Source organism: Engraulis encrasicolus, chromosome 16 (genome assembly GCF_034702125.1).
Source record: "Engraulis encrasicolus isolate BLACKSEA-1 chromosome 16, IST_EnEncr_1.0, whole genome shotgun sequence".
Taxonomy (NCBI): domain Eukaryota; kingdom Metazoa; phylum Chordata; class Actinopteri; order Clupeiformes; family Engraulidae; genus Engraulis; species Engraulis encrasicolus.
This window is the reverse complement of record NC_085872.1, coordinates 42,987,014-43,012,195: the sequence shown is the minus strand read 5'-3', so window position 1 is coordinate 43,012,195 and position 25,182 is coordinate 42,987,014. Positions and strand designations below refer to the sequence as shown.

The window sequence follows — 25,182 nt, the reverse complement described above, 5'->3', positions numbered from 1 at the left end:
GTTTCTAACTCCACAAAAAGAAGGCAGAAAGACTTAAAATGAAAATAGAGTGTAACATAGTCAAATGTTCTATCAAGCAGCTTCCTTGGCAGAGGTCTGCGCTCTCTGAGTGCTTCTAGCTGTAGGCTATGTTAGTGTTTTTTTAGTGGGGGGTGGGGAGCCCCGCAGGAGTTCTATGGGGGGCTGCAGCAGGTTGGCAGGAAAGGTATAACAAAACAAAATAAATAATGTACACTGAAATAAACAAAAGTAAGAAACAATATTCGTATTAGTTAATAACTGCATTATAATGTGATATATTGCATCTCGGATCAGAACATTGTCGTTATTTTACTTACTCATAGACATAGGGGTGCACGGAAAACAATAATGTGGCAGGACCCATGTCAGGGGGGCTTTGGCTGGAATGCATGTATATGAGGAGCCTTGTCACGGTAAAGTTTGGAAATCCCTGGGCTATGTGCTCTCCCCAATCCTCCTCCATGACTGATGTACCCTGAGCATGGTACCATCCCGCCGCACAGCTCCCTTGGGGCGCCATTGATGGCTGCCCCCTTGCAGCACGGGTGAGGCATACATTCAATTTCGTTGTGTGCAGTGTGCAATGTTCAGTTGTGTGCTGTGGAGTGCTGTGTCACAATGACAATGGGAGTTGGAGTTTCCCAATGGGGCTTTCTATGTGATTGGCTAAGGAAACAGCTCAATTTCAAATGAAATTCCACACATAAAAAACAGCTCATCAACCTGTTTGCTCATTATGAATAAAAAGGAGTGATGAAAAGCATTTATTATATCAGTGACTGGTGAACAAACACAAAAATGATTAAATTTCTATCATACTAATTTGACTAAAATATAATTGCGACAAGCAAACAGCTTCAACAGATTTGTTTGCTCTCAGAAATTCTGATAGGTGGCGCCATGGTGGAGACGGCAGATTAAACTTTTGCTCCAGAGGAGAACTTTGTAGTAAGTAGTCAAACTCTTTTGTTTTCAATAAATATCAATTAGCTCACAAGAAGTAAAGGTGACGTCTGCCGCTCGAAAGGACACCGAAAAACAACAGAAATAATCGCTTCACAATAAGGTAGGCCTATGTAAAACATACAGACCCAAGCATATAAAAACATACAGAAACAGTGACAAGAACATCAACATCAACAACAAATAATATCCATGTCATTTGATTGTATGGCACCAGCGGTGTAGTAGACAGCTTCAATGTTAAAATTTCCAGTTCTGCTCAGTATTTACTTAAATATTTTGATTTTGATTTTAAAAATATATATTTATATATCATATATATATTTATTCACAGAGACATATATATGTACCTGTATATATATATATATTCAAATTCTAATTATTTAGCAATGTTAGAACTCAGTCCTCTATGTCTTTGCAGTAGGCCTGGGCCTGGTCCTCAGTCATGTGCTTCCCGCGAGGTCTGCCTATGACATAATAAAACACACTTCAAACACCTTTTGAAAACACACACAACCTAGTTCAATCGAACTCCACTGAAATACAGGGACCACAGTGAACTTGAAACATGCCACATGAACTTACAAGTCTTGCTTCAGTGTATTCACTCTTGTAATGTTACCTAAAACAAGCAGAACATGTTATCAATAAAAAAATACAACTGCAGACATTGACACACACAGATTTGAATTAATTGTCAATCGATCCTTGAAGCAATCCGATCCAATTCACCCTACCCAACCTACCCATCCATCTATCCACAAACAACCAAATGTCAACATTGACGGTTGTGCCAAATCTTACACATATTTTGGTTATATAATAGCTACAAAGATTTATTTTGGGTTTTAGTGGATGCGTTGAAGAATAGGATGTGGCTACTGTAAAAGATAAGTAAAAGTGGAGCTCAACATAATGTACATTTGTATGATTACATTACATTACATTGCATGAACTGCTGTCCATGAAGGCTGAACACTGCAGCACCAGCAGGGGGTGCTGTTTGCCAAGCAACATGGCGAAGCTTCATGAGCTCCACTGGGCACGCCAATGTCATGCATTTTCACTGGCAGACACAGACACTCTTACCATGTAGGCCTTTTCTGCATCCCGTCTCTGTTTCAGGAACTCCTCCATCTTCAGCTCACTCTCCAGTTCCTGAACCAAGTCATTCTCGTAGGTGTCAGTGTCAATGTGCCTGCACAAACAAAGGTACCCTATAAAGCTCATAGCAGTTATAATCACACAAAATAATAGCATATAGACCTTTTTTGTCTATGCAGCATTCCAGCATAATGTACATATACTGTATGCCAACAATAATACAGTATTTGCACCTTCTTGTCTGTAAGGCAAGAACATAAATTATTTCATTCAGCCTGCTTTGTGCTGATTCATTAACAGTTAATTGGGCGCATTATCATTATTTTAACAGAATTTAGTTCATATTGTTTGTACAGAATGCCTCTCATTATGTTACATTATGATGATAACAGTGTTGTGTTTCACTGTGTAAGCGACTATTTTCAGAGCAGATCCATTACTCTGGGCTCATGTTATATGCCTAACACATGTGACATGATGAGTGATGCTCGGCTAATGTGCTATATCCGCTGAAGCGTGACAAGCGACTGTGCCAAGATGCTCAGAATAAGCTGGTATGCGCAAATACTTACTAGCAGGAGAAGCACCAACGTATACTGTAATTCAGCATTACCTTTCTGTTTCTGCTCTTAAATGTTTACAAGAAGTGGCGCAATAGACTGCATTGGCTGCAGTATCCAAGCCATGTTGAATAAGCATGTTGTATAGTGTATACATGCTGGGTAAGCCTAATAAGTCATTTGCCTACTCCCCCTCTATCTTTTCACCCTCTTGTTTCCGGCATTCTGCTAATTCTATAGTATTAAAGACATAAAATCCCCCAGACTGTCCAGATAACAGACTCTAGTACGGTCTCTCTTTCTCTAACACTAAGCATTCATGCATGGTGTGTAAGGAGATACCCTGGTTTTCTGGTGCTGAGCTGAGTGAGGTAGACCTCTGACGATGGAGAGGTGACAGGGTCCTCAAATTGCAGGCACCCCTCTGCTTCTGTGTTACTCTCAGCCTCACCCCCAGCCTCTACGGACACAGAAAAAGAAACAAAACCATTTTTCTTCAAATGAAGCACTGTATAAAACAGTATTGGCCTAGTAAAACAAATTAATATCACAAGCTAATAGCATCTGTATGATTCCACACTATACTTGATGTGGTAGTTCCTGCTCCTCATGTGATACCTAACTGGGAATAAGGTCTATTTGTAATACCACACTGATAGTCTGCGAATGTCCGCACATAATGTATAACATAGAGCTCACTAATGCTTCTAGAGCAGGGATGGGGAAGCTTTTTCATTCAAAGGGCCACTTCAAATTCCTCCAAAGGCCGTTAAAGTCCTCCGAGGGCCAGACTATGAAGACAAACCAGCCTTTCCCCCTGCACTTTAGGCCTATATTGAAGGCAGCCACCTTAAAAACAAACCCCATCTTCCCTGAATATAACCTAATTGTAGTGAAAATGTAATTTCTAAGATTCCTGTGCAAAATATTTAATATTTCATGTGAAGCTGCATAATATTAAAATTATGTCAAGGGACGGATAAAACAGCCTCGAGACGTAGGTTCCCCACCCCTGTGAGGAATGGAAAATCCCCATATTACCAGTGTCTGATCAGCAGCCAGAATACAAAATTCAACATTATACTGACAGTGCCACATTAGATTACGAAGACAAACCTCTTAGAGATATTCAGGTGAATTTGTCTCAAAATCTTCCAAGTATTGGTAATGTAGATGGAACACAAAAGTCCCGTATTCTACAATTGGAATGCTCAATGTGTGTACAGAGCAGAGCAGCCCTTTTAGACCATCCACTGTAATCTGTCTGTTTGAAGCAGGTGGACACAAAATGTCAAATGTGAAAGAGCCACTCAGTAATAGGTACATTCTTATCCAAGGTCAATGCTGAAGGCCATGCTTGACAAATAACAATGTAATGAAAAAGACAAGCTGGAACTCTGTGGAAACATTTTCATCAAAACATACGGTACAGGGAATACAAAAGGTCCCTTTGCCAATTTTTGCCCTGTAGACATGTTTTTTTACACAGATGCACACCTGAGTTTAGTTCTTTGACCAAAGATGACATGGTATTGGTGATGGAATCTGCAGCAATTAGAAGGTCATTTCTCAGATTCCTTCTGGGGCCTGGGGAACAAACACATAGCAGGTTTGTTTTAATGATACACACCACACACCAACCACAGGACACAATCTTACACAGATTAACTGGCAAATACCTTGGGTTCTTCTCAAGGACAAAGGCTTTCAACACTGACACAGAGCTACTATTGAACATTGTTTCTGTTTTTGCACTGGTTTAGTGTAGTGTTATCATTCAAATAACAGGCAAAGAATATATTCCAAAAAACCAGGAGTATGTTTTGTTATGTTTATGAAATATAAGCGAGTTAATAATATTATTGTGGCAACTCTACAGGTAAGGGTCTTCTTCCTGTGCTATGAAACTGCCTTTGTTGTCTCTCACAATGGCCCCATGATTGTTTGGGTAAACATCAATTATCACAGACGATGTGACTTTTTGGATCGCCATTCTTTGAGTGTGGGGCACCTGTCAACAATACCCTTCGGAATTCCTCCTCAACCAGTGACATCATTTCCATATTGATAACGTACAGCTGTAAATAATTACATGAATCACGAGTGTGGTTCTCATTCTCAGCAAACAGACAGATATACAGCACCCCTCCCCCACCCTTTTTTTTGTTTCCCAAATCAATTAAATTTCATTCCGCTCCATTCCATTCCATTGAAATGTTGCCTACTGACAACACTTGCTGTAGCGTTCTGGGGACATCTGCTGCTCGTGACATAAAGAAGGCAGCCTCCCTTTTGTCTCCCCCACCCTTCTCCCTTTCTGTCTCCCCCCGACCGGAACAGTGCTCTCCGGTCTGCTCGGCTCTAACTGCGGGACAAAAGGCGAGCTTACCCTGGGCAAAGGCCTCCTGCACGTCCCCACCCACCCCCATCAGAGAGTCCTGAGGGGTCTGGGTGGGTGTGGTGCCTGCCGAGCTGGCCTGCGTTGGCATGGGGATGGGACGGCTCGCTGTGTGGCTCGGGGAAGAGCGGGGGGAGGGGCCTGGGCCCTGCGTCTGAAACAAAGGAGAGAGAGGGGGGGGATAGGGGATAGGGGATCGGGGTAAGGGGGTGGAGGGCAGGTTTAGAGGGTGCCGCCTGGGTGACTTCAAGAACGCCACTGCAGCTTCACAGACCACTGAGGAGGAACACGCTTTCAACCAAGGATGCTTTATCCCCAGGGCTCTGGTGCCTGCAATTTCAGAGATTTGCAGACAGAAAAGAATCTGGGGCCAAGCCTTATTTCATACTGTATGTGTAGAGAAAGAGAGAACCCCTAAAATGTCTCCCACCAGGATAAAAGAGCACACCAGTGTGCTCCTTAGTTGCCTTAGTGTCACCAACATCAAGTTATTCTATATCATGTTAAATACATTAACGGATATACTGTACCGAACAGAAGAGAGATAATGAGACATATTCATTACGGGGTCTGTTGTTTGATGGGTTTTGGTGTGATGTGGAGCCTCAGGAATCATGTATAGGCATAATTGTTGTGACAACAAAAGCCTTACCTAAGCATTGCTTTGTGAGAGTACACTATCTCTGCGTGTAGTGTCTGTGTGTAGTATCTGTCGTGCTGCATGGTAGAGACAGAAATATTTCACACATGTAGTGCCTTCTTCCAAGCCTATTTCCACGCTTTCGACAAGTCTTTGGCATCGTTTATAAACATGATACCCATATTTGGATTTCCAATGAATATTCTAATATAATAGAGTGGTTTATCCAATGCATTACAATGAGTATACCACGGCAAAAAATGGGAAGCTTTACAAAAAAAGTTATCCAACAATGTCATGCATTTTTGGCATCATTGCATAAAAATGTTCTCCAGCAATTTTAATACAATACAAACATTTTAAAGTGCTGCTAGTTTCATAGCTGAATGCTTCTCCAGCTCTCATGAGACTTGATCAAAAATTCCCTTCAATTAAAATGAAAATAAATAAAAGCAACAAACAAATTTAGACTTCATCACTTACCAAGCCACATGCTCAGTTAATATCTTACAAAATGCTAGTGGTTTGTGTTGTTCAGTGCATACCCACACAATGTTACTGACTTCATGTCTCCCGTCAGCTGTAATATCTTGTCTAACCCCCCCCCCCCCAAAAAAAAAAAAAAAAAAAAAAAAAAAGGGAGTGCCAAGCAGAGGTTCAAGGAGATGATGGAATCGTTTGGAAAGTCACCCCGCCCCGCCCCCCTTAAACAGACATGAAATATGCTGTGGCAGAAACACTACTGACAGGAAAAACAACATGACACCTGTATCCAAAATAATCTGAAGCCATTCATACTGGAATACGTGCATGGAGCAGATGTCTACACGTGAGCAGATGCTGCAGGTGCACAGGGAATGAATGGGTGTTGCTGCTGCTGCAGCTGCTGTGTCTGATTTTAGTTCTTGAACAGGGAGCTTCTAAATGTGTTGGGTGTTATTAGGGGAGAGGCACATCTGAAACATGCCAGGATTGAATATGAAATAAGTTGTCAATTGAACAGATTCGGTTCAGCTGCTTCTAGATTTCACTTTCTAGATTTTACACTCATATGGATTCATTCATTGATGGTGATTGTGAAAGACTAGGCCTGTGAAGGTACAATGTATTGTATTGGTACCGAATCAAACAGTGCTGTACCAAAAGGTACAAAAGGTAGAGTGAAAGGCTACTCTGTTCATGTTTTTACATTATGCTGCAACTACATGAAGTGGCTCATGCAGAACACTGAGAGAGAATGCAAGAAAAAACAGGTGTAGAGGCTTGTTCTTTGCGAGACCTTGAGAAAAGTGCTATTTCTTACACTGATGAAATCTCAGACCCAAAGTAGCAGTTTGAATGTTTTTTCCTTTTATATATATATATACTGTGGGCCTACCAAAAATGTACCGAACCGTGACCCCAAAACCGAGGTATGTACCGAACCGTGATTTTTGTATACCGTTACACCCTTATGAAGGACTGATTGGGTAAGAGAACACAGTGCTACACAATTAAATGGCGACATGATATCCTTCATATCCATATACCTGTGATCTGGTGAAAGAATGCGACCACTTCATCAATAATTAGGTTGATATGTTCAGTGTATGTAAAATGGTTTGTGGTCTGTCTCGCTTCACTGATATGTTTAGGGTTAAAGATTTTGCTCTTGGAACCGTTAAGCACCTTAGCTTTATTTCAATGGGAGTCACTGAGAATGACCCTCAAGTAACAGGAATGAGAGGTTTTGTGAATGTGCGTGTGTGTGTGTGTGTGTGTGTGTGTGTGTGTGTGTGTGTGTGTGTGTGTGTGTGTGTGTGTGTGTGTGTGTGTGTGTGTGTGTGTGTGTGTGTGTGTGTGGGCGTGAGTGCGTGTATGTGCGTGTGTGTGTATGTGCGCATGTGTGCGCATGTGTGTGTGTGTGTGTGTGTGTGTGTGTGTGTGTGTGTGTGTGTGTGTGTGTGTGTGTGTGTGTGTGTGTGTGTGTGTGTGTGTTTGTGTGTGTGTGTGTGTGCATGCATGTGTGTGTGTAGGTGTGCGTGCATGCGTGCGTGCATGCGTGCGTGCGTGTGTGTGTGTGTGTGTGTCCTCACCTTCAGCAGCATCATGAGCTGCTCCAGCTGCACCATAAGCTCCCTGCGACTCTCCTGCAGGGCGGACATCCTCTGCTCCAACTCGTCCTTCCGCTGCCTACCAGGGGGACGGAAATCAGGAGAGGGAGCCAGAGACACAGACACAAACACAGACAGTAAGGAGTCTGCAGAGGCAGGCAGGCAGGCAGGCAGGCGGGTAGGCGGGCAGGCAGGGCTTGACATTAACTTATTTTCCCAAGTTTCTAGCCATTCAGGTATTCCACTAGCCACAAATTTTACATTGTTTTTTCTTTCTTTATCATGATGTTGTACGTCTAACCTCAGAAGATGAGGTGCTAAAGCAATATGAGTGTATAGCTTTCTACATGGAAGGGTATAAAGCAAAATAGAAACTAAGGTACTGAGCCTTTTCTTGAACTTAAATACAAACAATTGGGCACAAGGGGCAACAACAAAATATAGCTACTGTAATGCGTATGTCATACCAAGGAATAAGCTGCCAGCCAAATTGGGTAGTGACACTGAAAGTATTACTAGCCACAGCCACGCTTTACCAGCATTTGGCCAGTTGGCAGGTGCCAGTGTCAAGCCCTGGCAGGCAGGCAGGCTGGCACCCGTGATAATCAATCACCTTAGCCGCTGGCACTGAGAGCGGTAACACTGGGACAGATATCACTTCTCTCCTCACTCAGCTCCATCATACAGGTGACAGCTTTATTATCTCAGACAGTGTACAAACAAGTATCAATAATATAATACATTGCTGAGTGATGGGGTCAGCGGCATTGCATCATTGGGGGCATAACATAAGCTGCATTCCTGGGCCATAAGTTAACTGCTTGTGAACGCATACTGTGATACAAGCGTGCATTTCGGCTATCATGTCAAGACAAACGTTCATTACAGTATACACCCTTTACTGTCTTTACCTCTTTTTTTCTTTTGAATTAAATTATCGATGGCTTCTTTAGTTGAGCAATAGACGGCTCAAAAAGTTTGCACAATTGACATGTGATTGTCCATCTTGCAGAGTTGGATCAATCATCGTCTTTTACATTCACAATAAAAACATTCCCTATGCCCCTTGCCATCATAACAGCCACAGACTGCAATGCCAGTCAGATTTACCTCTGTGTGTGCTTATACTGTACAATCATGTATCAATCTTTACGCAGCTTATTCATGTGACACAAATGTGGTGGAATATTTCTAAAATGTCTATGGCTTTATCAAGGTCTAAAAGGGCATGTGTCTAAGATTAAGTTGAGTAGAGTAAAGGGATAATTAGTGCTTATTAGGGCAGCACAATATCAGAAAAAAAAAAATATGCGATAACAGCATGCAATACCTCTACAACGATATTTAGAAATATAGTCGAGTGTTCTTCTTGTCACTGATTTGTCGGTCTGTGTGGGGGGCGTGGCTTTGGTCATGGCGGTCTTCTGACGCATTTTTTGATAGTAACCCTAGTGAGTGGACTGCACAGAAATATTTTACTTGTTTGCGATAATTAGGTAATTTTCACAATACCCATATCGCCACTCTTGATATCGCGATTTCGATACATTTTCGATATATTGTGCAGCTCTAGTGCTTGTCTATGTCATGGCACACACAGTTGCAAAAACAGCAGGTGCACACCAGAGCGAGTAGGCATTTTTAACAGCTACCATTCATCTCTATGGGAGACAGTGCCTCTCCTTGCCAATTCTCGCAGAGTCTACTCTATGTCGTGCAAACTATAGTTTCCCATCCGTTACAAACAAACCAATTTTTTTTTTTTCGGGCTGACCCTTCATTGCGGAGACCTATTTAAATTGTTTAAATTACCAAAGAGCATTGTCACTTGATTTGATTGACAGTTAGAATTATTTTGGAATTATTTTGATTGACAGTCAAATGCAGCTGTTGGTTGTACCTGAGCAGTCGTAGCTCTGCCAGGAGGGTGGGGTTCTGCTGGCCCTTGTCTGGTGGCAGGATTGAGGCCTGCGCATGCTGCTGCCGGAGACGCTGAATCTCCTGCAGGATCTCCCTGAGGCCGGGAGAGGAGAGGAGAGGAGAGGAGAGGAGAGGAGAGGAGAGGAGAGGAGAGCAGAGCAGAGGAGAGGAGAGGAGAGGAGAGGAGAGGAGAGGAGAGGAGAGGAGACAACAACTTTGACAAGATGGCCACTTCTGCTAACTGCACTCACAGAATCAAATCACTATAGACCTGTAGGGATTGGCAGCACTCCCTCTCACTGTTTTCTGAAAAGGCGTAGCTTCTTACTGCAGATGGGGTCGCTGGCGGGCCTATTCACTATTATACTACACTATTATACTACACTATTATAACAACATTGCTATGACATTACTGAGAGTAACAGATAAAGACATAGTCATTACAATTTTCATGAGAGTAAGGTTATAACATAGGCTCTGATTTAAGGGGTAAACAACATCATTACAGAAATATACACTGCTATGACTTATTTGACTTGTCTGAAGTAACAGATTAAGACATGGCTAACACAATTTTGGTGACAATAAGGTTTTGCATGACAGGCTTTGCATGACAGGGTTAACATCAGAACGAATACTGAGACACACAAAAAGAGGCCATGCACACATTCACAAGCACATCCATGATGCCAGCCTGAGCATGCCGAAAATGTATTTATGATTATTTCAGTCAGTCGGGAGGGGGTGGGGTCTAAATAGCTGCTTACCTGTTCTTGTTTTCCAGCTCAGCTATGAGCTGCCTCTGCTGCTTATTGGCATCCAAAGAGAAGGAGATGTCTGGTGAGGGCATCCTAGATGGTTGCTGACACATGGAAAACAAACATGTTTCTTTGGGAAGAGTTTACGTTGGGGTCCCTGGGAAAATGGAGCTTAACATTCCCTTTACTTAGCTGGTGTCCCATCGTGAACATTGTGTGTGTGTCTCTCTCTCCAACACAGACACACATGCACATGTACACACACACACACACACACACACACACACACACACACACACACACACACACACACACACACACACACACACACACACACACACACACACACACACAAACACACAATGACTTTAGCATTGGATTTTCTGCTATCTCCCAAAATCATACAAACCTTGAATGTAAGATAAGCATTTTAGTCTAAGAGCCTTTATCTCTACAGTGTGATGTCATACCATTGGCGTTCCACCATTCGTGGCCAGTCGAGATGCATAGCGGGCAATGAGACCGTGTTCCTCCTCTTGGTTATTGCTGTTGTTCTCCAGAAGACTGACAGCACATAGAAGAGAGAGAGAGAGAGAGAGAGAGAGAGAGAGAGAGAGAGAGAGAGAGAGAGAGAGAGAGAGAGAGAGAGAGAGAGAGAGAGAGACAGAGACAGAGACAGAGACAGAGAGTCAGAGAGAGAGAGATTGCATCTTATAATGCAATTAGAGGCTTCTCGTAGAAATCAGAGTGGTCTGAGAAAGCCCACACAGGGACAGGGACGGGGGGGGGGGGTGGGTTGCCAGCACTCAGAATCCCCCTTCTTAGTCCACCCAGCGCAATAGGAAGTGACTCTCAGATCCAAAGCCACCCTCATTTTTCAGCAGACTGCATGAAGAGCCTGGGCATGCAGGGACGGATCATGACTCCATGGGCCCCTGGGCCAGACAACAAGAAAGGCCCCCCTCCAGATGTTAGAGACCCTAATAAGTATATATAAGTGTGATTTTACACAACATGAGAATGGAAATTTAGAGGATTGGGCTTCAGGGCCCTCTGGACTCTTGGGCCCCTGGGCCTGGGCCCGGTAGGCCCTTGCAGTAATCCATCCTTGTGGGCATGCTGTGGTGGAATAGAAAGAGGGTATTTGGAGTCCTGGCTGCTGATATCAGGGATGAGCAGGGCCATGAATCCAGGCTGTTAAAGACTTGGATGGATACATAAGCATGTTAGCATTCAGACATGCCGGATGATACTACTTCATGGACAGGAGATATTTCAAACCGTATTTGAGCCAATTCACTACGGTACTATTGCTTGACTGGTGATATCTAGTATAGCAGCTCTCTCTCTCTCTCTCTCTCTCTCTCTCTCTCTCTCTCGCTCTCACTCTCTCTCTCTCGCTCTCGCTCTCACTCTCGCGCTCTCTCTCTCTCTCTCTCTCTCTCTCTCTCTCTCTCTCTCTCTCTCTCTCTCTCTCTGTAAACACACATACTTTCAGTTTAGACAATGCAATTAAAGAATGCACAATGTTGATTAAATGACATTAGAAAGCCATTCATGCAGAGCAGACTCCTGCAAAATTCCAAAATATGGATGTAATAATCTGTATTATTTTTGTGAATGCTTAAAGCAGGCTTGGAATTATGCCATTTTAAATATCACATCAAAAGTGGCTCAGTTATATGCACCATGGGTCCTGACTACTAAAAATAGTTATTAGTGTGGTGCAAAGGCTGAACAGTCATACTGTAGGTTTGAATATGGAAGAGCCTAAGTAATGACAAAGCGTGGATGGGGGTAATGTGATAGTCCAAATGCTGATATTTCCAGTCCTTGCTTTTGCCCTACAAGAAATGCAGGCGCTTCAATGTGTTTGGTTTTGCCAAGTTAAAAAGCACAGCACTGAGGAGAAGCTGGGTGAAGAACTGCTACTTCAGAGTACCACTGACCATGTCTGGTTGTTTTTCAGTAGACTGACATACAGCCCAATGTGTATGTGCTCATCTGTAAGTTTATCTGCAAAATCAGGGCTGTAGCTTAACCTGAAACAACGTAGGTTTCAGAGAAATATGCATAGTAAATACAAGTGAAGTCAAGATAGGGATTGAATTTACATTGAATTTCACCATGTTATTTTCTACATTCTAATAAATCATCCCAAGTCCCACTCACCCTGTCCCTGGCAAAAGATTTGAGGTCTTAGTCAAAACTTCATGTGTAATTCCATCATTTTCTGCATAAGGAACTCTATTTGTGCCAAACAAAAAATAAAATAACGATAAACCATGCTTGCAATATTAACATGACATGGTATGCACACTTACAAATAGTTCATACCTGTAATATCTGTCTTGGACATATCATGCACCACCATTCATCATGTAAAGAGCAAACTGCTGTTTATTTTATGACCTTGAACTAGGTGTGTGGTACTGTAGATGTTACGTGCTAAATAACATGTAAAAACAAAAGCAAAATCTGGGTAGGATCATTAAAAACTCTAAAACGTTTATTTTTCTTCAAAAGTGTAAGAAAAGAAAATAATCCTTACACGTGATTACTCACATTTTATTGGAAAGGGGGAGTCCTGCTGAGGGCATCGAATGAGACAACATTAAGTCACTCATGCTGTTCATTGGTCTGGGAGGCCTGTGTGGAGAGGCCATAGAGAACATGCACAACACAGCCATGATACAAACAGCCATGATACATACACTCATCTCACCACTTACAGTATCTCTGGCACAACAACAGTGCTGTGTGAAAGTGACACTGAAAACCATTAGGCCTCTCCAATACATGTGAGAGGATTCATTTACTTACCAGGTGTCACTATTGGCAGCAGAAAAAAACATATTTATGTATTAAATACTGACAGTGTGTCTCTCTGCAACAAAAAGCCCAAAGCTAACGACAATAATAGGTCCTCAATTTGACCATTATGTTGGCTCTGGCTACAGAAAATTCAGGTTTGTTTTTTAAGAACATCAAGAAGATTTATTGTTCTGAAATTCTTCCAGTGAAACTCCTCGGCTTTACAAACAAGAAAGACATCGAGCTTAGAAAGTGAGCTGAAAATTCATTATAAAGGGTCACACTCACACTATGTGGGCGAGGTTAAGCGGTTTCTCAGGCACGTCCGGAAACATAGGGTGCAAGGGCTCCCGCGTGGAAGCACAACTCAGTGACTTGCTAAGGGCACTCGAAAACTTCTTAGCAGGAGATTTCTATTAGGACACACAGACATGCCACACAATTTAGGTAAGAAACGGTAAAATTGTGAAATTATAAACAATACATGTACAGACATAATTTCTATCTGTTTTATGACAAGGACAATGGGTAACAGGTGCAGTGGGAGACTTACCGCACTAGCAATTACTGGCAATTACAAATAGCAGGTATTTTCAAAATATTCAAACAAACACCGAAAAGCTATTTTTAGCATTAAAATTTAGCATTAGGAGCAGCAAAAGGTTAAAAAAATAAAATAACTGAAATTGTATTAGGCTACATTTGCTTTGGTCAGTTGACCTTTCCTTTGAAACGTGACTCAAATCCATGCACACGCCTCCACACACATGTATGACACACAAACAGGCCACGCCCCCCTTTTTACACACTCCCTACTCTCACCCATGACGTATACTCCTTCATTTGGTGCTGGTTGCTATGGGAACCACTGGCATGCCCCCTCCAGAAGCAGTCCTGACAGAGCTGGTAATTATGACATCGCTGGCATCGGTAGCGAAAGCCCATCATGCTCTCGCTGTGGCAGTAGGAGCACTCGACCGGGTGAAAGACTGCAGAGTGGGAGAGAGCAAGGGAGAGAGGGATGAAGAAGAGGGGGAGGCAAGGGACAAATAACAACACGTTGCCATGAAAACACTCAGGAGGAGAGAGAAGAGAGGAGAAGAGAAGAGAGGGAGGGACTCTGGAGATGGGTCCCTCCCACGTCTCCTTGTAATGTACGCCTGACCCAGCTTGTGAGAGGGGTGTGTAGAAGTACACACAGGCCCGCCGACAAGGGGGGACAAAGGGGTATGTTGTCCCGGGCACAGGGAGATAGGGGGCCCCAGAATCGGGTCCCCATCACATTGCATGTGTTGGGTAGGGGGCCCTTTCATATTACTTTGTCCTGGGCCCAGTGAAAGCTGTCAGCGGCCCTGAGTACACACACTGACACACTGACTCGCTACCCTGCTGCTGGCCACTTGCTGAGGAAATGATTGGGTTTAGCTGCAGACTCAGGTGATGCACAGCATCATGGCTTTGTTTGCACTCTACAATGTGTTTCACAGAGTCAATAATGAGAGAGATGTCCGATCGGGTGACAGTGATCCCTTTCTCCTTGGGACAAATTACATGAAAAAGCGCATGGGGAGAGACGGCCCTGCGGATAGTGGTTTCCCAGAATGAATGTTCAATGAATAAGCATGCCGCATAAATAGTGTGCAATTACAGTGCACATTCTTGCATTTCAATCTACTGTTACAATCCAATTCCTTATTATATAAAAATGACAGAATAACCACAGCAACAGTGTCACATGCAGCATACATTGATAAGCATATGTCATAGTATGCATACCTTTTTTCAAAAAGAAGGGTGCGACACTGCTTCTTCATGGTTCACCACTTTATATTTTGGTGCTGACGTTTTGGCAACTAGGCCTTCATCAGAGTCAATCATAATATGCATACCAAAATGTTTTCGAGTGGCAAGTGATTTAGCCCAAACGTATCATAAGCCAAATATACCAAACGTCCAGGGAAGTAACATCCAACATCTTGTGCGTGGCATCTCTATAAACTCACCGTTTTCAACATTAGCCAGGCGATGCATCAGAGGCAGCCAGACCAGACACTGAGGAGGTGGATCTGACATCAGGGTGTCCAGGAAGGCGTTCAGTGACACCAGCTTCTGTAGACCCCCAAGGTGTGGAAATAGACAGGGAGTTAAAGGGGTATGCCACTATTTTGGGGCTTAATACAGTTTAAATCGTTGGCTGTGGTTTATAAAGGTAGTAAAGTGTCTTATTTTTCATGTTAAGCGTTGTCTTGCTTTAAGACAAGTTAAAAGAGGGAATATGTCGCTAAGCTAGTGAAAGTCAATGTATCCGTGTAGCATTGTAGCACAGAGCCAAAAAGCTGCGTACTAGCACTAGCATAGTACATGACCATAATGACCACACACATGTTTGTAACAGTTATCACCCTTACCAAATCTTGAATGAGCATCCTGCATGAACTCAATGCATGCTTGTAAGGCTTGTAAGGCAGTGTTTCCCATACATTGAGGAAACTATGGCGGCCCGCCATAGTTTAAACTTGGCCGCCATAGTTTCCGAAAATTTTGAAAAAAAAAATAATAATAACTTTTTTTTTTTTTACTTTTTTTTTACGATTTCCGTTTTTGTTAAAAGCGATTTGAATTACGATTTCCTTCGCATTTTTCTGCTGGAGTAAATACATCCTATAGAGAAAACTACAAGTGCTTGAAAGACAGAGGGATCAAAAGCCTAGTCAAGTTGTTGTAGTTAACTTGGGTTTGGGAGCAATAAAAAACATTCAGAGAAGGGACAGTTACGATGAGTTTACTAACACTCCCCAGGCTTTGCTTTACAGTTGTAATGAGTTAGGTGACAGGCCTTCATTGACACGGCAGAGGAGACATCGGGCTGTATATAGAAATGAATGTGAATATAGACATAAATGTGTAATATGTTGTTCAGCCATTTTAATGGGAGGAATTTTGAAAAACTGGCCAGCACCCCTCATGTAGAATGTGTACGCCTGTGTGTGTGGGGAAAAGGCATAGCCTACCCTCTTAGACCCTTTTTGTCTATGCGTTAACAATTTCACAGTACTCTTAAATTCTTATCTCTGCTCCTATTTTGTTTTAATTTTTTTTTTTCATTACATAGACCCCTTCATGAGGGACGAATGAAACTGTTGTAAACAGAAATTATTCACTGTACTGCATTTTTTTTTTTTTAAATGCCCCCAACCCCCCTACAAGGTCCGCGTGAAAACACCCCCCCTCCCCCCCTCCCCCCCCCCCCTCCCCCCCCCCCCCCTCCCCCCCCCGGGAAAAAAAACCCGGCTGCCCCCCTAGTTTCCAAAATTTCTGTGGGAAACACTGAAGGCAGTAACATATCTAGAACGTTATGACTTCCAGTTCACTGCATCAGCACTGGATGCTTTGCTCTACCAACTGCTGCTACACATTACACATTATTTTCCGCATTTCTTAATTGCCACTCCTGCAACTACTGTGATAATTGTATATTTTCCATCATGCTGTCAAGCTGCAGTTACACTGTCACCACAGAGGCTTTCAGTTTTATCGTGGAAAAAATACACTAAATTGGCAATTTTTGTCTGCCTCTGAACACACCTGTTGTGGAAAGCAAGTTCTTGTAGTTTGTTCTGTGTAGCCAAAGGAGGGTCCCTCGAAAACAGTTGCGGGTAATTTGAGCACTTCACTTAAAAACTGGTCAAACTGGGAGTAGATCATTATACCCGTATTGTCAGAGATCTGTGAAAAAACATCTAGACAGAAAAGAGACTTTTCAGTCATTGTGTAGCTATACCCAACTCCATTTCATATACTGATTTAGCAGTAGAGCAGTAGAATTACTTAAAGTGGTAGTATTTGTACATTGCCTGTGATAAAAATGTGATGTATTGTTGACTCCATATGATTATTATATACAGTGTTGTGGATTTCACATGAGATGTTGATTGATAAGTGGCTTTGACCCATGATTGAAAGATGAGTTTATGCATTATTATTACTTAGTAATGTGAACAGTTCATAAACAGTAAATAAACAGTTCATAAACTGTAAATCATTGTTTACCATGACATCTGTATTAACAGAAGTGGAACAGCCTTATTTGGACTGAATTTTGGATTGATAGAAGAAACGTGTTTGGCACTTACATCTCAATTTGTCCAGAATCTTTCCCCCACATATTGTTGCAAGAGCCATCTTCACAACAAAGACAGAGATCTTCCCGAGGCCTTCCCTAAGATTAAATGAGTCAATAATCAACCTCTTCTGCTTTTATACATGATTACATGCCTTGTGTAACAAGTGAAATAAGTGTTTTTATCGTGCTGGCCGAATAATTAAGGAATGGCCCAACTTCAAAGTTCATTATGTAACAATTTGCGATGAAAGTCTGAAACTCAACTTTGAAAGAAGCTTACATTCGTTAATTCGTATTAACATAATGCCTTGGGTTTATGATCTACAACTAGATTAAACTGCTAAGCAGCAAAAATAACAATGACACTGCAGACTGACTTACGGGTCATAAGTAGCCATCAGAAAGTTCAATAGCAGGTTTATAGACTGCTCCACGCTGATCTGGTGGGTGGAGGGCATTCGCTTGTTAAGCTGGTAGAAGATGGCGGACAGTATTGCTTCTAAACGAGCCACAGTGAACTCTGTGTTGAGCTCCATGGTGTTGAGACCGTTCTCCCTGAAAGCCTCAATGACATTCCAGATGTCAACCAAGTGTACTACCCAGAGGGAGACAAAACAAAAGTGTGGTCAGCATAGTCAAGAACACTTATGAGCATGTATTAATTATTTATAATAGCATACATTATGATAATTATATATACATTATTCATGCATTATATAAGGGATTCTATAAAGGCTTATAAAGTGTGTACAGTTGCATTTCTTCTGGATGAATCTGAGTTTGCAAGCCGTCCTGTAGGTTGATAACCTGATGGAGTCAAACTCTTGTGCCCCTGAGAAATAGAACAGGATTCAACCATTTCATTCAGTACAATTGTTTCTCCACTGTATATCTGCACAATAACGTAAACAATGCAAGGATCATTGTACGTCATTAGAACAAGCTTCAGCTGTGTGATGCCATTAATGACACCGTACAAACAACAGAATGTTGTACTATTGTAAACAACGATTTATTTATTTTTTAAAGGAAAAGGCGATAAGTAAAAGAGGGTCATTTTCATCATTTAAGGACAGCTTTAAACCAATAACTGACAGACATAAAATCTGTTGGTATGTACCAGTTGCATTACTGCACTACAGAATGTCGATGATTAGCTGAACATAACAGTCCTACAGTTAGGTGCCCACTGTTTGTAGTTTCTTTCAAAAAATGCATTAAAGCGGCATTAAAGCCAGGTGAGAGGCTACTCAAACATGGCACATAACTGCAATCCGTGTAAGCACAACCTATACATTGGCATGCACTGTAAGCATGTATAGATCCTTAGCAAACACAAGAGTTAGCATACATGGCTGTGCTTCCCAAAAAACGTAAGCCTATGTAGTACCCTCTAGGCAATATACCAGAAATAGGTCTCACATCATCACTAAACGTTCATAAATACACTATTATACCTCACATATGCACTTTGTTCATAAATAGACTATTATACCTCACACATGCACTCAACACAAGCATTTTATTTGCATGTACCAGAACAAAACATTGTATGTAGGCCAATACAGTTAGTTTATGTAAGCTTATAAACTTTTGGTGATGTGATACAGTATATTGCTTAGGGCGGCACCTCATACTACTTAGGCGTAGCCTCTTACTGCAGATGGGGTCGCCGGCGGGCCTATACACTGTTTGCTGAAAATACTAAACTACATCATAACAACATTGCTATGACAGTACAGAGAGCCTCCTTACGGTACAGACTAAGACACAGCTATTACAATTTTGGTGACAGTAAAGTTATAACATAGAAAGTGAAAGTGAAAAGAAAGCCCATTGGGAAACTCCAGCTCCCATTGTCATTGTGACACAGCACTCCACAGCACACAAGTGAACACTGCACACAGTGCACACAACGAAATTGCATTTATGCCTCACCCGTGCAAGGGGGCAGCCCTCAGTGGCGCCCCATGGGGAGCAGTGCGGTGGGACGGTACCATGCTCAGGGTACCTCAGTCATGGAGGAGGATGGGAGAGAGCACTGGTTGATTACTCCCCCCACCAACCTGGCGGGTCGGGAGTCGAACCGGCAACCTCTGGGATGCAAGTCTGACGACCTAACCGCTCACCCATGACTGCACATAGGCTTTGCGCTAAGGGGTTAAGAACTACCTCAGAGTTTTTGGGAAACGCAGCCCATGTCAGTAATAGAGTCGTCAAAGGCCAGGTGCTTAATTGTGTTTTTCAATGTCTGCCCTTTTCAACCACTGATCTGCTGCTGTGCTGTTACTCACGCATCTCAGCAAACAGCTGTCTCCTGTCTGCCATGTTTCCACTCCTCCTCGCTCCACACTCCTCAGTCATTCTGCACAGATAACCAAAACACACAAGTTAGCTTTCTGCAATGCAAAACAAGTAAGCGCCTAGTAAGTGGATACATGGCATTTCATTTGGCTCGGATTGTGAACAGGGGTCAAGTTAAGTCAAGTCAAGTCAAGTCAGCTTTTATTGTCACTTTCTTCATATGCACAAGTCATACGAGGAAAATGAAATTACGTTTTCTCTCTATACCATTCCAGGACATAGACATACACAAGACTGACAGTTTACAGACTGATATACTGACAGGGGTACAAGAAGTAAAAACCTGCATAGGTACTGGAGTGATATGACATACCTGACTACTATAGTGTGAGAGTGAAAATGAAAGCTGCCTCAGTGCCCAAGTTAAAACTCTCCCAGCCTCAAAAAAAAAAAACATCAACAAAGTAATTTCTGGGTTCTGGGAGCACAATGGTTCATTGTGTCTAACCACAGACTCACAATGCACTACACTACTGCGTTCCAGTGGCCATGCTAATTATGATTCACATCGATGTCAGTTTAAGCTCACAGACCTAACAGGGGGTGGATCTGGATACTGTCATTGTGTTGTGATTGAAAATCAACTGTGATCCATCTATCCTGAGATCTTTGTCCCAAAACTACTCAGATCACTGTGAAAGAAGTAGGGAAAAGACAGAGAGATCCCTCTAAAAATAATGCCTCAGCTATAGTGTCTCTTACATTAACAGTGACAGCATTTCCCGGGCAGCTTGCCTTACCTCAAAAGAGTCTGATAATGTGGGACACACAAACAGAAGTCAATAGGACTTTCCCTGTAGGTGACTGAAACACTGCACAGTGAGTGGAGCTGAGTGTTCACATGGCAGAATAGCCCACTATGCCTCACTGCATTCTGTCTAAGGCAATCTAATACACCTCATCATGTGGTGCGTTGCCATGGCAGCAGGGAACCCAGACGCTCCGCTTTTAACTGGAGAACGCACATTTCTCCAGTATTACTTAAAACGTTTAAAAAGTTTTCAGTGCTTTTCATTTACTTTGGTTTAGTGCTTTAGTTTGCCACAGGCTAACAGATGACTGAATGGTTATTCAGGACATAGGCCTACTGTATGTGTTGCAGTATTACAGAACATGTCCATTGAAAGTTTCTGCTGCAAAGTTTTCAGAAGTTGTTATGAATGAAGAACTGAATTTAAAATGGAAGACAACACCTTCACTTTTTGAGTATTCATGCCAATTGAAAGCATCTCACTGTATTTCATGCAGCATGCTGTGAAGTGTATGGATGTCTGAATTTAAAAAAATTCCCCCTCGTGGCACTAACAGAAACTGAGCAAGCTGCTGACACTTTGCACGAAAGGTACTCTTCAATTTAAGTAATGGTTAAATGCGTACACAATTATGAATTGCTAAACCCAAACAAAGAACACCCCAACAAAATGTGATTCACAAGTGTCCCTTGACACTTGATTTGACAGAAGCAACTACACAGTACAGTACATACTAGCCGTTAAGCTATTTTAACAGTCATACTATAATCATTGCTGACTTTTCCAGAAATGTGTCAAAGGTCAGAGACAATTACGGCAGTTTGTCACACATACACTGAACCCTTAGGGCTAAAAAGTTAACAGCTAAAAACCCTGTAACAGAACTCTTCAAGCTTCATCATTTTGTACCATTTAAACAGATGATGCCATCGCTGCAATGTGTAGGTTAAGAGTAAGACACAGTGTCCAATCGTGAAAATAATCCACATGTAACAAGAAGATACGGACTGAAAACTGTGACCACAAAGATCATTTATAAACTAGCAAAACAGCCTTTTGTGTTATCAGTGGTAAAACAGTTTTAACTGCAGAGGCAAGTGCAGTTATAAACAGCCACATAAAATGACTTTGTTACAAAATCAATACACGTTTATTCATTATGAAACTCATGAATCAGCTGAAAAAAACGTTATAGCCTTCATTTAAAACACTAAGCTAGCAATATTCTCTCATCTGTTGTCTGACTGTCAGTATAGTAATGTTCGGTAATCCCAAACAAGTGCATGGTAGGTAGCGTTTTTACAAATCATTGATGCAGTGTGTACAATCCCATGGACAGTGCTTGCACATTATACTTAACATGTAACAAAATAATTTTAAGTTCTGGATATTTATCCCATCCTAAAGGACATACATTTGTGGACACATATTTAACAAATGCACTAATAAACTCTAGTCGACTTTTGTTTGACACGAAGCCAAACACATGCATAGAGTCGAAAGAAAGCAGATTATAATAGGAAAGGAAACATACCCCTGACATATCACCATGGTCCTCACTCTCAGACTATGACAGCAGCTACAGTAAACAAGTCTCTGCCAGTAGTGACAACTACGGTGTGACAACTTCAGGCAAAATGAGGGCCTCCTCCAGTTGGTTTTAATATATTGAAGAAAAAAATATAACTTTTGCTAAATCCAGTTGCTGTCTGGAGATGGAAAGCACCGAGTTGTCACTTGCTCAGCCTCTATCTTTAGCCAGGCTGAAAAGCAAACAGGGTCTGCATTCTTCTTAGCTTTGCTGGCTCTCTAAGCTCCAGTTGCAGCCCCTCATAGCTTTCTGTTGGCGCCTCTCCCCTTACACAGATCTCTCTCGAGACATCAGTCAAGAAGAAATTACTGTCCTGTTTGGAACTTTCAATGGGGTGCCTGCGTTGCTTTCACTTCCCTCCCTGTTGTCATGGAAAACACACCTCACCATAGTATACTTGTAAGGCAACCAAGTAGGCTATGTGGAAGGATTTCCCATACCTGGCATGCAGCACCAACTTGGCTGCTGTAAATATACCCTGGTCATACTGTGTTTGAAAAATCAGAACAATAAATCCAAAGTCATTTGGTTCCATGAACATTTTCTAAATTCTAAAAGATTGTGGTTAGTTGGTTGATATGGACGAACTGTGGGGCGGGCTGCCGTAATATTTACAGGCAAGAACAGTTGTTGAAGTTTTGTGTGACATGTCCTGGCAGACATATGCAGCCACTGCAGCTGCTATCATAATGAAAAACAACAGACAGCATTTTACATACTATAGAGTGTGTGTAAACGTCTCCGTGTAGCCTACATTGCAGTCTTTCATGAGTGGCTCATGAGTGACATGCCAAAATGAGATGTAAAATGTGCTATCCAGAATGTAACCAGAGAGAGTAGAGAGAGAGAGGTTCCATTGGCCCATTGTTTCCTGGTTCTATTATGGCCCCCCTTAGGCAGACCTAGGCAGACCTAAGGACTGTTCTATTCATTGTAGGAGCATTATGACACGCCCCTTTAGGCAGACCGGAACCTGGTCATGTTAGGTGCCCATAGAAACCTATTATGTTGGCATATCTCTATATACTTAAAGAATCTCTGATGTAACTAGCCTACAACAATGTACGGTAAATGGATGTAGGAGCAGAAGAGCTGAAGCATGCATGTTTCTCCCTTTGCTATGCAACTCGCCCTATAGTGAGACATAGACATTGTGAGAATTTTCAACCCCTATCATACTCTGTACACTGCCTACTTCTACATACTATACTATAGCATAGATGTATCCATCAACACTTGTTCCAGGTCATGTTAAGATTGTCTACCTTAACTGACAGAGTATGTTTTTCTGCATTGGTCTATCCCAACTCACAGAATGTCTTTTTGCACAATTACCTTTTCTACATTTATTATCTCTACTATTTTATCTTATTTTCCCCGCCCTGATGACTATTCCTGTGTTATTTGTGTCTTGAAATGTCCATGTGGGCTTTTGTGTATTTGTGCATTTATGTAAGCTACTGGATACCTGAATTTCCCCCTGGGGATCAATAAAGTTACTCTACTCTACTCTACTACTCTACTCTAGTGTACCCAAGGCATTCACAAACAAGGCCAGAAACATTTTGCATGTTTGTACAAAAGCCATGGCCTACTAGTGGTTAAGGACAAGGGCTTTCAATCAGAGGGGTGTAGGTTCATATCCCACCTGTCCACTCCCTATCTCGCTACATGCCAGAAGTGCTCTTGAGCAAGGCACCTAACCCCACATTGCTCCAGGGACTGTAACCAATACCCTGTAGTTAACATAACTGTATGTCGCTTTGGATAAAGACACTAGCTAAGTGTTAAAGTGCAATAAGCCTTGTAATAAGACAGTCACATGAAGAATATATTTTTGATTTGATAGTAATCATCCCATAAGGAAGGTTTTGAATTTATTATAATATTTTAATATTATGAATAATGTGTGAAATGCAATGGATGTCTATGTGTGAAATGCAATGGATTCAAACGCCTGCCAAATTCCTTGTGCAGCCTGCTATGGACATCAGCTATGGAGGTGTACTTCATCACCTGTGAGCACTGTGCACAGATGATGCAGATGTAATTATCGATGACAATAGTTGAACAAAGCATCCATGTTAACTATGCAATACGTTCAAGTTCTCTTGAGATGACATAGTGTTAATGCAATTTCCAGGGCAAGTTGACCAAACTGGCAAACTGCTCCATTGCGATTAAATTGAAATAGGCCTACTTCAAGCCGCTTGCACACAGTGACGACACAGTTACACCTGAAGTAAGAAAATGTTTGTTTCTGATTTCGTGTATTTAAAAACCTTTATCTTGTAAGCACGAAACTGCGCATTGGGTTTCTAAGGTAGGGAGCCTATTGAAACTATAAAGAAAATCATCTGACAGGTTACATTTTTGAATTCAACAACATAAAACAGCCGGAGTAGGTTTTCATCGTTAGACAGCAGCCAATTTTTGTCACGACAGACAAATTTCGCAGCGATGGTCGCAAAATAAATGACCATGGTTTGACGTCCACCTTGCGACTTCTTACAAACTTGATAGATCACACTGAATTTTCTCCCCAGCCAATGTACGCCCTTTAACAGTTTGGACCTACATTTAAATGCTATAAACTAGACCCTGTGTAGCTCCTAGGTCGCTCCACCACAAAGGATGCATGCACTTGTGATAGTCCTACTCACCAAGCTTTCGATGCATGTCAGGGAATTTTGTTAACACCCAGAAATCGTAGTGTCAGGATCCAAACTTGCTATTACAGCGCATTTGTTCCACTATTTAAACCATTGCCAATAGCAGATACAAAACAAGTGATTTGTTTATGCCCGCGGTAAGCCAATTCGGCTTGCGCGAGTGTCTCATCAGCCTCGAATGTGTGGCCTCAGTCAATGACGTAATGCGGAATCTTTCATGCGCTAGTTGCCTCAACTCCGCGAAAATGCAAAGGTGTCACTGGCACTGACTTGGTCATTGGCAAACTAATCGCATCATTTCAACGCAACATCGCATAAAATAAAACAAAAAGACATTTTAGTACGTTGTAGAGATTCTGTTATCCTACTTCAATCGGCTTCATTTACTGTCGCGTTTTGTGCTACATAG

At 42.0% G+C, this 25,182-nt stretch overlaps 1 protein-coding gene across 2 annotated transcripts; it reads right to left on the bottom strand.

Annotated features, from left to right (window-relative positions):
* Window positions 1–772: 772 nt before the first annotated feature.
* dtna (dystrobrevin, alpha) lies at window positions 773–24,934 on the bottom strand. 2 transcript variants are annotated; one of them, XM_063220505.1, is made up of 22 exons: window positions 24,765–24,934; window positions 19,689–19,759; window positions 18,146–18,226; window positions 17,776–17,989; window positions 17,405–17,490; window positions 16,857–17,011; window positions 15,275–15,380; window positions 14,094–14,260; window positions 13,560–13,684; window positions 13,023–13,106; window positions 12,630–12,704; window positions 12,407–12,499; window positions 10,928–11,021; window positions 10,467–10,561; window positions 9,680–9,793; window positions 7,762–7,858; window positions 5,038–5,200; window positions 4,146–4,235; window positions 2,991–3,108; window positions 2,074–2,182; window positions 1,570–1,606; window positions 773–1,451 (listed from the first exon to the last, which is right to left on the bottom strand). In XM_063220505.1, the coding sequence occupies exons 2-21, from the start codon at window positions 19,756–19,758 to the stop codon at window positions 1,589–1,591; spliced, it is 2,154 nt and encodes a 717-aa protein (XP_063076575.1). In that variant the 5' UTR covers window position 19,759; window positions 24,765–24,934; the 3' UTR covers window positions 773–1,451; window positions 1,570–1,588. The 2 variants fall into 2 exon arrangements, with proteins under 2 accessions (XP_063076575.1, XP_063076576.1); XM_063220506.1 differs by lacking the exons at window positions 12,407–12,499; window positions 12,630–12,704.
* Window positions 24,935–25,182: the final 248 nt, after the last annotated feature.

Bases quoted from the DNA above. Each gene is read 5' to 3' on its own strand.
- dtna (XM_063220505.1), bottom strand. From the start codon at position 19,758: ATGACTGAGGAGTGTGGAGCGAGGAGGAGTGGAAACATGGCAGACAGG. The intron at 13,685-14,093 runs GTGAGAGTAGGG...GTGTCCTAATAG, and splicing joins TGAAGGAGTATACGTCATGG to AAATCTCCTGCTAAGAAGTT. The intron at 7,859-9,679 runs GTACAACCAACA...TCCCCCTGGTAG, and splicing joins GCAGAGCTACGACTGCTCAG to GCAGCGGAAGGACGAGTTGG.